This window comes from Martes martes (genome assembly GCF_963455335.1).
Source record: "Martes martes genome assembly, chromosome: 14".
Classification (NCBI taxonomy): Eukaryota; Metazoa; Chordata; class Mammalia; order Carnivora; family Mustelidae; genus Martes; species Martes martes.
The window spans coordinates 24869252-24885990 of record NC_137902.1 but is presented as its reverse complement, the minus strand read 5'-3'; the positions used below and the strand labels follow the sequence as shown (position 1 = coordinate 24885990).

Genomic DNA, 16739 nt, shown 5'->3' with positions numbered 1-16739 from the left:
GGGTGCCTGTTAGGGAGATGATTCCAGAAACCCCAGGTGAGGAGGTATGGAAAGCAAGACCAGCACAGGATAAAGGCCAATAAAGGGTGTTAATGGGCAGGTTACTGCTGTGGGCATCAGTCCCACTGGGGATCTTCTGATGTTCTGGCTGGAACTCACCTCAGAATCCTCCCAGTGAAGAGCAGGGCAGGTGCTCCTGCCCCCACCACTGGAGGGCAACCCCTTGGGAGGATAACTTGCCCCCACCCTTTCCCCTGGCCTTCCTCAGGTGCACCTGCTTAGGGAGGGCGAGCTTCTGTAGTGGCACGGGCTGGAGAAAGCCCTTACATAATGAAGTGAGGAGGGGACGGGGTGAGGTGGGGAGCTTTCAGGGTCCTGCAAACTGTGGGAATCAGCTGCAGGTGAACTCAGGGGAGCCCAGGGGATACCGGCTGGGGCATCAACAGTGTCCTCCGTACTGACAGAAGCTGTGAGCCTCTCTGAGCCTTCTCTCACCTGTGCAACACACAGGAGACCCATACTGCTTCCTGCAGGGCCCCTCAGAGGCAGAAGTGAAGTTTTCGAGCTCAGCAAGCCAAGACATTGCTGGTACCCGCAGAAGGTACTCCGCAAGGCCAGCCCTGCCACCGCCAGAGATACCCAGAGGCCACACATCATGGGAGAGATGCAGAAAAGAGTGTAATACAAGGCTCCCAGCCTGAAAAGCCAGCCTGGACTGACCACCCTGCCGGTCCTCTTGCCAAGCCTTGAAGCTGTTTCAGTGGCCACCATGGGGGGTGACTACTGGGTACCTTACGTCATCTCGGGTTCTCATTCGTGGTCCAACAAGGAGGGCACGGGCACCACTGGCTGGGGAGACTGAGCTGGGGGGTGAAGCTCCTGGTTCATAGACACTCAGTCTCCTGCTGGTCTGAATCTGTATGCTCCCCTTTCTCTAGAACGTTCCACAAGCTCCATCCACGATGCCTCGGTCACAAACACCACGGGCCTCTCCGGGGTTCTAAATACAGATCCAGCAGGCCCTGGGGGCTCTGGGCTGATGGGAAGCAGGTCCCACCTGCTGTGTTGGCTCAGATAATGACAGGGATGGCTTAGGTGGCACTAACTCTCTCCAAAGCATGGTTAGAAGTGCTTTAACCATCATGGGCTCATGTCATCCCCCCAGCAAGGAGGAAGGCACTGTTACTAGCCCCATACTATAGAACAGGAAACCGAAGCAGAGAAGTTAAGCGACTTGCCCCAGGCCTCACAGAAATCAACGGCAGAACTAAAACTTGAACTTAGGCCATCTGGTTCTGAAGCTGCTGCTCTAAACTACTTTGCTACTTTCCTCTCAATGGTGCGGACTCATTCTCTTCGTTGCCTGTTAGCAGGTGACCTCCCCAGATGTTGGGAATGACACTGCAGTTGACCTGTCTCCCTGGACAAGAACTGACAAGGGCAGCATGGAGAAGACAGGACACTACACCCAGACAGGACCTCTCTCTTAAAGGACCAGGCTCCTGGGGAGACAGGGCAAATGCTCCATCCTGAGTGTGAGTCTCTTTACTAGGGGGCTGGCGCGCCCACAGTGGCACCCGGCACTGTAGCCCAACACAGTTGGGATCAAGTGCCCTTTCATTTTTTTTTTTTTGAGAATGATGACTTTCCGGTCTAGATGCTCCAATGGGGGTTCCTAGTATAATCTTTCCAAACGGGAGGATACGCTCAAGAGAAAGCCAAAGATAACAAGAGTTTCCCAGAGCAGGGAGCCAGGGAAGCCAAAGCAAGCTGGTCCGTGGGGAGGTTGTGGAGATCACAAGGAAGAACATCTTGGGGCTCACGCATGAACAGAGACAACGAGTCAACCCCAGCCTGAAGGGGGGATCTGCCCGCAGCTGGAGGCAGTCCTTGGCCACAGACACGGCCTTCTTTTCATTTCTTACATGACATCGGCAGAACCACTGCCGAGTAGAATAGAAATCCCAGTTCTCCGTTTTCATGCCTCCATCCTGCTTCATAACCAGCTCTACCCCCAGCGCGGCCCCTCAAGTGTAAGTGGCAAATGCGGGCTGCAGACAAAGCCAAGCCACTCGGCCCAGCTGCAGAGAAGTCAGGTTAGAAGGAGAGTTGCTCTGACAGCTCTCGGATCTGCACACATGATCAATTCTTCTAGGCAATGTCCTGCCTTATCTGCCAGCAAGAGCTCATGCTGCTCCTCTCACCAGGCTCTTACTCTGTGCCTGGTACCCCTTTGAGGGCTTTACCTGTATTAACCCACTTACTCCTCACCACTAGCCTGAGGGACGCTTTTATCATCCCTGTTGTACAGATGAGAAAACCGAGGTGGGAAAAGCTTCAGCACCTCTGCCCAAGGTCACAAAGCTCCTGAGTGGCAAGGGCGGGCTTTGAATCAGACAGTCTGGCTTGGGTGACTGCTCTCCCAGCTGCCTCCATAGCACTGGTCATTCCCCTCTGCCGCGATGACGACCACCACCTGTGTTACAGAGAAGGGAACCGAGGCGCAGAGTTACCCAAGGTCACCCGCTGAGTGGCAGAGCCAGGAGCCGCGCTGACATCAGACTCAAGCTTGAGTCTGTGGCCACCGGGAGGCCCTGCCTCACTGCAGGGCAGGAAGGGACAGGGCCAGCGGGTGGCCAACAGGCCAGTGATGCCCGGGAAGAGGGCATGCCAGGGCACACCAGCTGGCTAGCAAGGCAGGCTCTGCAGGGCAAAGCCAATGGGCCCCTAGCGCCCCGTGCCATTCTATCCAGAAGGGGCAGGGCCAAGCGGGAGCCAGGCGCTGCTGACAGACTGGCAGCCGACAGAGGTGATGTAGCCAACAGCTGCTGTTTATTTTGGGGCCTGGGAGGAGGAAACAGACTGGTTAGGACCCACCTCATTCCAATGATACACTCAACAGGGCAGGGTGGGGAGGGTGTCCCATCCCAGCTAAAGAAACAGCCCAGCCACCTGCTGGGCTTTGCAGAGAGTGGAATGGTCTAGGTGTCAGAAACATCTTGCCAGACACTCTAATCTGGTCTCCACCAACACACACAGTGTTCCCCACCACCCCTCCCTCCCCAATCCCATGTGCTGGACTTGTAAATGGCCCAGGAAGATAACAGCCACACAGCAAACCCACCCCCTGCAGTGTCGGGTTCCAGGGACAAATGGTTTGTCCTGTCCTGGGAACAAAGAGGGGCCACTCCTGCTGGCCACCCATAGCTTTGGTTCCCTGATTCTGACACTTATTAACTCCATTCTTGCCGTGTAGAGGATACCCGATGACAAAGGTCTTGCAGTAAGGTCTTCTCCAGATGGCCAACCTGGGCTGTGGCAAGGCTGGCTGGCAGGATTCCCTAAAAGGCCAGGAAGGAAGAGGTTTCCCGAAGGACTCTGGAGCCCTGCTCTGCCTCTTCCTTAACCTCTGATCTTTGGCCTTCAGTTTCTTACTAGTAACGTGAGAAACACAGTAGTTCTTTTCTCCTTGGGTTTTCTGTAAGGATTAAATGAGTAAAGTGCCTACGAGAATGGCTGGCACGTGGGGTGCCTGGGGACGCTCAGTCGGTGAAGCGTCCCACTCTTGGTTTCAGCTCAGGTCATGATCCTGGGGTCCTGAGATGGAGCCCGGCATCAGGTTCTACACTCAGCAGGGAGTCTGCTGTAGATTCTCTCCATCTCCCTCTGCCTTTCTGTCCCGTGCTCACAGCCCCAACACAAAATTAAAAAATAATAAAATCTTAAAAAAAAAAAAAAAGGAGTTGGCACACAGAGCTGCCATCACCATCGTCATCATCATCGTTCCCAGTCAGCCTGTGAGCTGTGAGCCTGGAAGACAGCCTTCGAGGAGAGTACACACAGAGTTTAGGTTTCCAGGCTAGGCCATATCCAGGTGAACGGGAGACCTCGGGTTCTTGGTTCTGTGATTCCATCTACTCCATGGACGAGAGAGGTTTTAGAGGACTAGCCTGAGAATTTTAACATCATTTACAATATTAGGTCGATAGGAATAGATAGGGGCGCCTGGGTGGCTCAGTGGGTTAAAGCCTCTGCCCTTGGCTCAGGTCATGATCTCGGGGTCCTGGGATCAAGCCCCGCATCATCGGGCTCTCTGCTCAGCAGGGGGCCTGCTTCTTCTGCTCTCTCTGCCTGCCTCTCTGCCTACTTGTGATCTGTCAAATAAATAAATAAAATCTTTGGGAAAAAAAAAAAAGGAATAGATATATCTTGAATTCCAGACAAGAAATTTCTACAGATATAAGTTAAAAGCTGTGGTTCTTTAGAAAAATAGGATTGGGGTGGGAGGAAAGGGCTTTAACAGAATGAAGCCTCTGTCCGTGTATTTGTCCCATTGATCAAAGACCTACTGTGATCCAGACCTTCCGCCAGCTCGGGGAGGAGGTGTTAAAGATGAAAGGATGCAGCACCCCCTGCCTTAGCAGGAGCAACCCCCCACCCCCACCTCCTACCCCCCACCCTCCACGCCCCAGCACCCCCCCCACCCCCGGCTCCTAGCTGGAGGAACCGCCTTCAGCGGGGTGCCTTGTGCACAGTAGGTACAAACTCAAGGCCAGTGAAATGCCCTAACATGCGCACGGCCTCTGGGATCTTGGAGTTTCCCTCCATGACACTGCTGAGCTTCCCCAGAGAGGAAAACCCCAAACAGAGTCCCCCGACCGGCCTCTCTGCGGTTTCTTGGCCAGCCGAAATCTTCAGCAAGTCCCGAGCAAGCACTGTGCTCATTGCCAGGAGGGATACAGGCCCCGCTGGGCCTCTCTACCTGTCCGACCTCACCGCGCAGGGCTCTCCCCTCGCTGCTTCCGCTTGGTGGTGGCGGTCTGTTCTCTGCGAAGGGCAGGTAGAGCCCCACTTCAGGGCTTTAGCACTGGCTGTTGTGTCTCCTTCAACAACTTTCCCCCTGAATACCTGCACGCCTCACTCCCTCATCTCCTTCCGACCTTACTCAAAAGTCACTGCACCGTGGGGATGGCCCGACCTCCCTCAATGAACCAGCAGGGCAACACCCATCGCCACCATCTCCCGCCCCCTCACCCCGCTTGGCTTTCTGGACAACGTTTATCCTCCAGCTAACACACTCCACAGTTGACCTAAAAGAGGTTTATTTATCGTTTCCCTTCCCCTATCAGAATGGAAGCTCCCCAAGGGCAGGGATTTTTATCTACCCTGCTGTGCTCCCAGCGACTGGGACGCAGTCAGCATTGAAATGTTGACGGGATTTCTGAGGCTCACATCAAGCTCCATCCCTCGAGGAGCTTTTCCATCAATCAGGCACCCCAGACAGAGGCCTGCCACGAGGTGGCCAACCGAGGCCATTCTTGGTGAGTGTTACGTGAGTAGTAAAAATGACAAACATCATAAAAATTCACAGACAGGAAATACTGTAAGAGGACACATGAGGGAAGCTTCCGGAAGGTGGCAGAAATGGAGTAAAACCATGAAGGATAACCATGCTAATCACGGTAACAATAACTGTCATTTACTGAACAGCTGTCTTGCGTCAGGCACCGCGTAGAGGAATAATCATATGGGCTTGGTAGTATTGTTAGTTCCATTTTACAGAAAACTGAGGCCCACGGAGGTGCAGAAAGTTGGCGACGTAAGAAAAGCTAGTACGAAAGAGGCTTCTGGGCTGGAGCCCATGTAGCTGAGGCCATTGCTGCTCTGCCCCCAGACTCCGGCTCTCAAATTCCCACTGCTGGCACCTGGGGCTCTCTCTGGCTGCCAGGGCCTAGTCTAGCCTGAGCAGGCGGCAGGCTGCAAGTGCCCAGGGTTAAACTCCCCCTACTTCCAACCACAGCGCTGTGGCCACAAAGCCATCATCCCCAAGGACAGGATGTAGAGCCCCCATCAGTTGGAGCATCTGAAGGGCCAGGCTTTCAAAAGTGGCTCTGGACAGGAGTTCAAGGGAAATAAAAAACTGAGTCCCAAAATAGAAGCCAGACCTTGCCAGGGCTTCAATCTCAGCGGCAAGAGGTTTGTTATCTTACCCCAACCACCAGCTCCAGCCATATCATGTGTTGATGGCGGGGCTCGGTGGGGAAGCTAGAGGGGGCGGAGGACCCAAGAGTTTAATCCTGACCCTTTCCGTTTTATCTGGGGACGCATGTGTTGTGCTCCCTAGCCCCCCAGCCTCGAAGTCCTCAGGAGACGAAGCCATGTATGAAGCCACACGTCCTCGGCCTCCCAAGGGAACGCACACTGTGCACACTGCCTCTGGGTCCACTGCCTTTCTTAAGGCCCAGGGCCAGGCATTCCATACCCTGGCAGAGCCACAGATCATGGCATGACCCCCCTGGGTGCATGCAGCAGACGGCAAAGTAAACAGGCACAGAGAGGGCAGAGGAAGACCAAGGTCTTTGACACATATGGATGCTTCCAGCTGGGGGCAGGAATAAAAACAGAATTCCCAACTAGCTACCTGGCCACTGGAGGCAATCCATCAAATCTCTGGGCAGGGGGTAGGGTGCAGCTCTGGGGCCCCCATCAGAGGCTTTGTTGCTGCAGAGATCTGGATTCAAACCCTGGCTCTTACCACTGGCTGCTGTGGGAGAGAAGGCAAGGGCAACACCTCTCTGGGCCTTGCTATCCCTGTCTACAAAACAGGGCCAGGGCTCATGCTGGGTGTGGATTACGGACACAGTGGGCTAGAAGCCCTAGCCCAGCGCCTGCACCTAGGAAGGGTTCCACTCACACACTCTCTGACTCAACTTCCCTACTTCCCCTGCCCGGGATCCACGGTGTCCAGAAACCATGGGGAAACGAGACTGCCCTTCTCTGGGGGCCAATGAGTGATGACTAAAGTAAATGATTAACCCTGGCTTGAACCAAAGTTCAGACATTGTTCTATGATAGACCTTAACTCTTAACCTTAACTCTGACAGAAGGATGTTTGCCAGTCCGCAGTTCAGACATTGTTCTATGATAGACCTTAACTCTTAACCTTAACTCTGACAGAAGGATGTTTGCCAGTCCGCCGGGACTCAGGGCCGTAGAAATCCCTGGGCGGTCACCTCTGGAACCCCTGTCCTCCCTGCCAAAGGACTGTGTCCCTTCCAGGTGCCAGGCACCCTACTGAGAGCTCCGTGAATCAATTCCAGCCCAGGAGACAGGATTCAGGAAAGAGTTTCACTCTCTGGGAGTCCCGTTGCCAGCACCGTGCCAGGCCAGGGAGGCTGCCTTCTCTGTTGTTACAAAGAGAAATTCTCCCACACAGGCAAGGCCCTTAAAATAGCCCTTTGGGTCTGGGCCATCAGGAAACAGAATAAAGCTGGGTCGGAATGGGGCCTACCATGAAAGACTTTACAAAGCAGCCACTTCAAACACCAGGGACAATCCCTTCGCGCTCAGAACCCTTAGGTGGGCAAAAGCAGCAAGGCAGGTTTTCTCAACAAAGAACGCTTTTGCACAAGAGGACAACACATTCGGGCGGCAGAAGCCCCCGAGACCCCTGGGGCAGCCCTGGAGAGGGACCAAGTGTGTAAAGTATGGTGACGCCCGTGAAGCAGGCCCAGGCATAAAACAGGACTTCAGTGTGTGGTAGCTGTAGGCTGATGATGTCCACGGATGAGACACCGAGGTCTCCTTTATTACCAAGTGAGAATGTTCCCAGAAAACAGGAACAGTGAGGGCTCTCCACCACGGACCACTAGGGATAGGCAAAAGTACCCACTGGCCCACACCCACTTGACCCCATACCTCACCTGGTACCCCTGCAAGTTCACTAGACCCCACCCCTCCCTCCCCAAAGTTAAGAGCAACCAATTTCCACCAGGCTCCAGGGATCCCAGAGACAGACTGGAGGGCCCCCCACTGCGTAATTTATGCTGCACTGACACACACAGAGGAAGGGACTCTGTCCCCACCCCACCATGTCCCTCCACCCAGGCTTGGGGAGGGTGGCTTCCTCACCAGCCAAAGGGAAATGACAGCAAAGGGCCAGAGAAAGAGCCAAGTGGAGGGGCAGAACGCCCAGCTGTTTCCCCTTTGCTAACTCAGCGCCTGATGTCACTTCCTCCCCTCAGGTAACAGCAGGGGGAGATGTGACTGGAAATAGTTCTGTCTCTTCCCATTCACAAAAATGGCAGGCATGGAAAGAACCAAAGTGTAGTTCCCAGAGGCTGTTTTCTAGAAGATATCTTCAATGAGGGCCTAAGGTCAACCTTGTCCACGCTGCTTAGGCTTCTCAGGGGAGGCAGCATGGCCAGGAAACCTTGTATGAAAATGTCCTGAGGTCAGAAACAGCTCCCCTTTGTAAAGCACCCCTTTGTAAAGTATCCCCTTTGTAAAGCATCTCACCCCACGTGAGAAAGAAGACTGATTGAGGCTATCTTAGGACCTTTCCCAAAGCTTTTTATTTTTTTTCTGGACCAAACCCTTCCCCAAGCAGCTTTCACACTCGCCCCCTACCCCTGCAAGGTGGGCCAGAAAAGGAAGCACTCACCCCATTTTCTACATGGGCCACCAGAGATCTAGAAGAGAGAGGTGACATGTGGAAGTTCTCACATCTGGAGAAGTCAAACCAGTCAGGCCTCAGGTGGGATCTCCTTGGCGCCTGGTCTTCCCAGGTATAACAGGTGATTAAGGGGCTGTGAGGCCTGTGGGGACAGGGCAGCTTTGGAGCCAGCGGGCCCCTTTCCATATACAGCTTATTAGCAGCCTGGTGTTTGGCAATTTATTGAAGTTCTCCGGGCCTCAGCATCCTGGCCAGTATGATGTGGATGCCAGCAGTGACAACAAGCTTTGGGGGGCTCTTTTGAGAATTTCCATGTAAAACTCTGAGCACGTAGAAAGCATTCAGAAAAGTTAGCTGTTACATTTATTATTACGTACCCCCTTACAGAATCAGGCTTACTGGAATATCTGGCCGTGTGACGGGGGTTTAAACGAAGAGGTGGTTTGAAGCATCGTATTTAAAACTAAAACCAGTTCAGAGAGAGGTTGAAGCCAGAAGCAACACTAGTGTGAATGTTTAGGGCGACAACCTAGCCCCCAGGCCCTACAAAGATAAGGGTTTCCTGGGGCAGCTGGCTGGCTTAGTCGGTGGAGTGAGAGATTCTTGATCTCAGGGTTGTGAGTTTGAGCCCCACATTAGGGGTAGAGTTTAACTCAAAAGAGAATCAATAAAAAGAAAAGAATAAGCTGAAAGTTATTTAAAAACAAAAAGGTTAGGGGTTTCCTCTCTCTTGTCCCTGGGGTGCTTCCGTGGCCATGCTGGGGAATGCAGATGGAAATTAGCCCACGTGGCACACAGGGGCTGCACCAGGCCCGCTGGCCAGGGCCCCCCACGGATGACGCCCGAAGCCGCCCGGCCCCGTGTTCCACGCTGCTCCCTCGTCTCCTCCTCCTCCTCTACCCTTCCCCTCTCCAAGACGTCTGGGGGGCAATCAACTTTTTTGAGGTAGCCTGACCCCTCCGAGTAAGAGCTATAAACAGAGAGGGCTGGGCTCTGGCCTGCCCACTTGAGTCCCAGTGCAGAGCTAAAAGGGCTCCCGTTCTTACCTCTGTCCCAGCCACGGCTGCAAGAACCACCCCAGCCCTGGGGCCCACCACAGGGACCCCACAGGGACAGAGGAAGATTCTCCCAAGGATTACTGTGTAGAGGTGTCTACACGATGAACTGAATCCCCTCCACTTATCTGAGGCTCTAAGAAGCCGGCCCCGGCCCTCCTCCCCACCCTCCTCCCTGACATGGGCTTTGCCCAGTCTCCTTGATGGTCCACCTCCACACCTTCATTTTTCCCTTTCTTGGAATGCCCTTCCTTCCCCTCTTTTCCACCTAAATCCTACTCCTTCCCAGCCAAATCCTAATTACTCCTCAAACCTCCTTGCAAGCCTGCCTTCCCCAGCTTGTCTTCCCTGCAAACGCCGGTTCACAAAGAGCACTCCCTCTCCTGAAAAGCTTTAGGACTTAATTAATATTAGAGCAAATACCTGTGTTGTGCTTCACACACACACCGGGTACTGTTCTAAGCTCCTGACCTTCATTAACTCACTCAATCATCACCACAACCCTATGAGTTCAGTCCCAGTTTCCCCAGTTTTTGTTGGAGGAACCCGAGCTCCGGAGAAAGGGGTAGCTTGGGCTGGGCCCCATGGTAGCCAGTGGCGGAGACAGGCTTCCAGCCCAGGGACCGCAGAGGCCACGTGCTCTCCCACAACACGGCCCTCCTGATGTGCATGTCACCCTCTCAGAAGGAACTACCCGCGTGCCATTATTTTCATCCCCCTCTCTCTCGGACCCAGCCCTGATGGGGGAAGAGAGCCACAAGCTCACAGACTTCCGTGGCAGAGACCAGGGTAAGAATCAGCCTTGCCAATTACTGTGAGAGTCACGGAAACACTCTGTGCCTCAGTTTCAGCATCTGCCAAATGGGGATGAAAACAGCTCCCTACCTCACACGGTGGCTGTGTAGCTCAAACAGAAGGCTGTCTGAAAGGTAACCCTCTACACTGCTGGGCATGTAGGACGTGCTCACATACTGATTCTTCCCCTTCTCTCCTCACTGTGCATCCTGATACCTTTGCTAGACTCTGCTCAGCACTTGACAAAGCGGTGCCTTGCCTAGCGGTTACTCAGGGGCATGAAAGGGGCCTTCCTGCTCTTTGCCCTCCCGCCCTCCTGTGCGCATGTCCAGGACCTCAACCTCCCCATTCCCCTGCTTTCCTGTGACTGACCCCGCTACAGGCAGCAGCAGGCTGGCCCCAGTGAGGAGTCACATCCGCTCTGGGAATCACCTCCTGAAATGCTGATCACCCTAATGGACGCTTCCATTATTTTTGGCAATCGCCATGGCAGAGAACACCTCTGGCCCTGGCTCAGAACCTTTTCCAAAGCCAGAGCTCCACCTCATTTCCCACACACACCCCTTGGCCTTCCTGCTCCCTGGATCCCTGTCCTGAACTATTATCCCTTTCCTGGATTCTCAGAACTCAAGAGGAATAAGTGTGACTACTGCATGTATAACTCTATTATTTGTTTGATTTTGTTTAATTAAGGCAAAAGGGAACAGAATTGCCTCTTTGACTTTTTTTCTGGCCAAGAACTGGTCTGGTCAGTGAATCAGGCCGAGGAAATTAGAAGGCAATTTCCAGGGCACTGCTGTGCAATCCCAAAGTCCTAACACTCCTCTAATTCAGGGCCTCCACCGGCCATTAACTCATGCTGGCCCCGGAATATCTCTTTGGAAAATGCAGCAGCTGGCGCTTATATTTCTGGAACTGGAATCTGCCTCCTATGACATCAAATAGGTTTATTTTTCCCTTCCCTTCACCTCCCCTCTGCCTGCCACCACGCACGGTGACTGCAATCCTGACCTGCCCCCCTCAAACCCTCACTCAGCTCCCTAAAGGGTCATGATACATGGCTGGTCGTGCTCCCTGTTCCAACGGCCAGTAGGATGTGGTCGGCTGTTCCATGAGCAGGAAGCTTTGTCAGACCTGTGAATCACCCCTGGATCACTTGCCTTCTTGGAAGGAGAAGAAACTGTTCTTGTATGTGTGTGTGTCAGAGGGAGAGACAGAGAAAGAGAGCCAAAGAGAGCAGGCAGGAGCGCTAACCCACATGTGGCACTGACCTTGGGGCTAGCATCCTATTGTGACCTTGCCCTCACTGGACCACCTCTTTACTCCTCTCCCTCAGCCCATGTCCCTTCCCTTCTCCTGCCCAGCTTATCAGGCAGCCACCACTAGACCGGCTCCAGAAAGCCCTCCAGGTCTGAACAGCTGTTCCTTGTTCATCTGTGCTCTTGTGTGTTGGGTGTTTTCATGGGGCATGTCGCCCAATTTCCCAACCCACTCTGAGCAGCTGGTCCTTCCTTTTTGCCTCAGTCTTTCCTACTCTCTTAGCTTCACCTGCTGGGTCCTAAGTGAACTCTAGCGTTCCAGAGATCTCACCAGACAGAAGGGACACCAGGTGGAAACAAGTGTATGCTGAGTGTGCATGATAGGGCCCAGGTACTAGTAGAAGGCTTTACCCCAAATTATCTCAAATCAATTTTCCAAAAGTCCTGTGAGGTTACGAGTGAGGAAACTGAGGCCCAGAGTGGCTGGCCCCAGGGTGGCACAGCCAGAAAGAGCCAGAGGCGGGATTTGAACTCTGATCTGCTGCACAACACTCGTTTGGGAATGGAACTGGCCCCATCAAGGCCCCTTCTGCAGCTTCACGTCCTTCCCTCCTGTAATGCTTGGATCCACACTCTAAGGGCTTAGAGAAAAACTGAAGGGCAGAGAAATGAATTGGTCTGGAGCCAATTCCTAAAAATGTTCTCCCAGGACCAAGACCAAATGTGTGATGATTTAAACACACAGGAGAATGTATTATTTCCACAGTGTTGATCCTTAATTCATCACCTCCTGCATCGGCAGGGACCAGCTATCAGCCTGGACCTGCTCCATTCTCCCTGCTTCACGGAGCTTGCCTTCTGTTGCCTTCACAAACTCACCTCTGTTGCGTGAGCTCAACGTCCCATACAGAGAGACGGTCCTCCCTGACACCCTGCGCTGCTCTCACGCAGACAGGCAAGCCTGAGCCTGGTCTCCCCACCCTGATTCCGTTGTTGAAAGGGCCCCATTTTAGGTTCATTTCCGCCTTGCAAGGCAAGCTAACCTAAGTTTAGCTCTACCTGAGAAGATCTGCTTTGTCCTAACTGGGAGACCCTGGGCAATCTCCAGCCTCTCCAAATTCCCCCATCTGTCCATCAAGAACCTGCCCCAGGTTAGAGTGCCATTTGATGAACTATAGGAACCACATGAAATCACGCATGTTAAACGTGGGGCACCACCAATGGTTAACTACTAACACTGGCTATTATTTGCACTCCCTAAAGAGTCCTGTAAAGGATCCAGAACATTCATGACTGATACTTGTCTGAAATAAACAATCAGGAAAGGAAACCACTGTAAAAGCACAATGCTTCCCAAATCCAAACAAATCATCTGTTTGTTCTAGAGAAATGAGGTTCTCTCCACCACCAGAGGACTTGACATATGCCTACACATGCATGTGAATGCAAGGAATTATGGTAAACCCACACAAGCAGCCTCATGAAAGACTTTCAAAGGTACCCAGCAGGTCAGGACCATTTGAAAGATAAGTAGCCTGAGGCCAAACCCATTTTGCCTAAGGTCTCCCCGGGGGTTGGGGTGGGGGTGGGGGGCAACTCGAAAAAGCTAAGAGAGGAATCCAACTCCATGCCAGGCAGCCTGGCCTAAGCAGCAGGTGCCCACTTTTCCCAAACCCCAACCAAGCAGGGGCTTGGCACAGAGGAAGGAAGCAAGGGCTGACAGCACCATCCGAATGATAGAAACCACTTGCCCTTTCATAAACAGACCTTCAGTGCTCAGGCAGCTCCTCCTTGTCCTGGAGACAAACACGCCCTTTGCTGGATGTCCTGAGAAAAACTCTGCCGTGTCTTCCCAGTGTTCTGGAGCCAGCAGAGCCCCTCCTGCCTGGGCCCCAGGCCTCTCATCAGCCAGCCCCAGCTAACGTGCACATCCCATAAAACCTCTCTGCTTTGCAATTTGCCAAACCACAGACGGAGAGTTCACCATCAGTGGAGGAGAGGGGGGAAGGGGGCATGCTTTCTCCAGCGCAGAGGGCTTCCAGAACATCTGTAACTTAGGCGCAGGTATCCTGCCAGCCACCCACGCCAGAGTACCTTACCCAGAACCTTCTGGTGTGTGGTGTCCACTGTGCAAGGGCCAAGAGAGGCACAGGCTCCCCCAGCCTGCTCCTCCTGCCTCTATGAGCCCTACTGACCCTTTCTATTAGGGGGCCCCCTGTCCTTATATTATGCCCCACTGATGCCCCGAATAGGTAGGAACCTCTGACGATCACCAGATATCCACCAGATCACCTAGTCAACTCCAACCAGACTTAGGGTACTTTGATGAACAAAACCCACACCATGGGCAAAATGCCAGGTAAACCCAGGTGCTGTGAAGGGCTGTGTTGCAAGTGACTTTACGAACCCTTCTGGTTTTCAGCTTCCCCATCTGTGAAATGAGGGGGTTGAGCCCGAGGAGTCCCGCCAGCTCCATGTTCCACAACAGATCACACTCTCGCCTTTATTTGTTTGCCACAACCTTGGTTTGGAGCTCTGTATGGCTCCGGGTGTTCAGTGACATCACTCCCTGCCCCAAACATAATGTCGATTCTTACATGGGAAGCAGAGATGTCCTGGGAAACACTGTCCATAGAAAGGGAGGAAATGATCATTTCAAGAGAATGAGAGACGACTTCTTTTGTGTTTTTCACATAGAACAAGTTATTATCAATCTTAAAACCCGAAATCTTTCTTTTTTTGTTTTTGCCAGACCATTAATAGCTGCTTTTCAAGTGTTTTCTTACTCAGAAGCTCACCAATAAAGAGCTACCATTTAGCGAGGGCTTGTTACATGCCAAGAACTGTGCTAAGTGCTTTTCATGGATGATCTCATTTAATTCTCCAGACAGCTCTATGAAATAGGTACTGTTAGCATCCTCACTTTAAGAATGAGGAACCCAGAATCCCCCAGAGGTTAAACGACCTGCCCAAAGTCACAAAGCTAGTTAGTGGCTAACCCAGGCTTTGAACAAGACCCTCAGCCTCAGGGCCCCAGAGCTAACCACCTTTCAGTACTGTCTGTGGTGGGTCCCCAGTTGCTTTAGCAACATTTCTGGCTTGTTGCCAGCCCACCCTACCTTATAATCTTGGACATCATTGGTCAGAGCTAAGATCTGAAGTTTTGCCTAAAATCAAGAGCAGGGAGAAAGCATCTGCCTGGGTCTCAGAGCAGAGAGTGCCATCTGTTGAAAGCAGGGCCAGGCTTAACTGAGGATTAGAAAAGAGAACCCCTAAAACTTAGCCTGTGACATTTAAGAAAAAAGGTTAGGAAGGCCGACTTGATACTAAGTGCTGGGTTGTGCAAATGGACATCTGTACCTGGAGCAGGGTGACCACACAGTGCCCCAAGGCCTCCAAAAAGGAGCTTTCTTGAAATGGTAGCTTTCTTGAAATGAAGATGCTTGCTTGCTGAGCCAGACAACACAAAAGGAACAACTCTCCCATGGGTACCCACCTCTCTGTCTGGTCAGAAACCAGCCTCCTTAGTTTAACTCCTCTCCAAGCTGAGCCCAGGCCCATTTACACCACTCCAAAAACAAACAAACAAATAAAACAAGACAAAAAACAAACCCCAAGTTCAGACCTATTGGTGATAAAGACAGAAAGAGTAGCCTGAGGTTGACATTGGCACAAACCCCAGTCCTCTTCCAACAGGGAAATGAAAGGCATTTCTCAGAGATCAATGCGCAGTCTAGGGCCGCAAACTACAACCTGTTTTGTTTAAATTAATGCTTTGAGCATTCTAAATACTCCTTTAAGTGCCTCATTTGCAAATACACGCAGTCCTTCTGCTTTGGGTGCCTGGCTGTCCCTTCTGCCTCAAGTACACGAGCACAGCGGTTCAGACAGGCATCCTCCGCCGTCAAGGACACCATGTTTACTTCCTAAGGTGCGAAGGATGGGAAGACAGGACGGGCTGAGATGAAAGGCGGACCCGTCACACAGGCCGCGGAGCTCAGCTCAATCAACCTTAGCCCCTTCTCATTAATTGTGGGGAAGGAAAGGGGAGGGACAGCGGGCCGTTCCTTGGAGACCACAGCAAACATTTGCCTCCTCGTGTCTGGAGACGGAGCATCACTTAAGAGGAAATGAACCCGGTTAAGGGTCACGTCCAGAGAAGGATAAAAGGAAAAGCCACAATTCTCCTCACACCGACGGACACAATGACTTTAAGAAGGAAACCAAAGCTCAGGGCTGAGGGTGGAGGTGGGGCAGGGGGCGGAGCGGCTTCCCTTGGTCCCCGGACCCAGGCCTAGGGAGGCAGAGCCCGGGGCAAACGTGGGAGGACAGCGCCAGGCTTCCTTACCCCGGGCGAGCCTCTGAAAGCCTCACGGTCCGGGTAAGCGTGAGCGACCCAAGCCCCCAGGGAGGGCCAGGGAGATGCTCTTTCCCAACGGAGCTTCTCAGAGAGGGTTTGACGAAAGCTCCCCCACCATCCATCAAAGCTCAGGCGGACAGATGACTTCACCGTTGTAACAGACAAGGGCAGCCACTTGCCAATTCCAATGCCAAAAAAAGAAAACGGGGGGGGGGCGGGGGAAGTGGAGAAAGGACAGAGAAGGCTTCCCTGCAGATCACAACCCCGCGAAGAAACTCCACAGCCGAGGGCTGCCCTGTGGGCACTCAGCTCTGGGACTTAGCGGGTGGGACGAGGGGCCCCCCCGGGGGGGTGGTCCTTCCCGGGGGTCTCTGGCCAACCCCCAGCAGGGGTCGGTAGGGGCAATACTCACGTAGTGCTTGGAGGGGTTCCTCCGCTTCTCCACGTCCACCACCGTGGCATCTTGCACGCAGTAGGCCAGCATCTTCCCCCACAAAGCGAGTGGCGCCCTCCGGCGGCGTCACCTTCTCATCCCGGTCGGGCTCCCGCTTGTTCTCCCGCTTCCCGGGTCCCGGAGCCACCCGCCACTCCGGCCCGGCGCGCCGCTGCCCGGGCTCCCGGCGCCCACAGGTACGGCCCCGGGGCGGGGACGGTCCGGGAGGGCACGCGGGCTCCGTGCGCCCCGGGCGGCTCCCCGTGGGCCTGCCGCGCGCCCCTTCCCTCCCGCGCCGCCGCCGCCGCCGCCGCTCTCCGCCTCGCCCGCCCGCTCTCTCCGCCGTCCGCCGCCCGGTGGGTCCGGCGGGAACTGGCGGAGC

At 53.6% G+C, this 16739-nt stretch overlaps 1 protein-coding gene across 3 annotated transcripts in view; it reads right to left on the bottom strand.

Moving 5' to 3' along the window:
• Positions 1-16408, bottom strand: part of SH3PXD2A (SH3 and PX domains 2A) — a gene marked incomplete at both ends in the record, with an annotated part of 227730 nt that extends 211322 nt beyond the window's left edge. For all 3 annotated transcript variants that reach the window (XM_080823066.1, XM_080823068.1, XM_080823067.1), the window contains one exon: positions 16337-16408. In XM_080823066.1, coding sequence (XP_080679192.1) covers positions 16337-16408 — 72 coding nt within the window. The remainder of the gene's footprint in view (positions 1-16336) is intronic.
• Between the last annotated feature and the right edge of the window lie 331 nt (positions 16409-16739).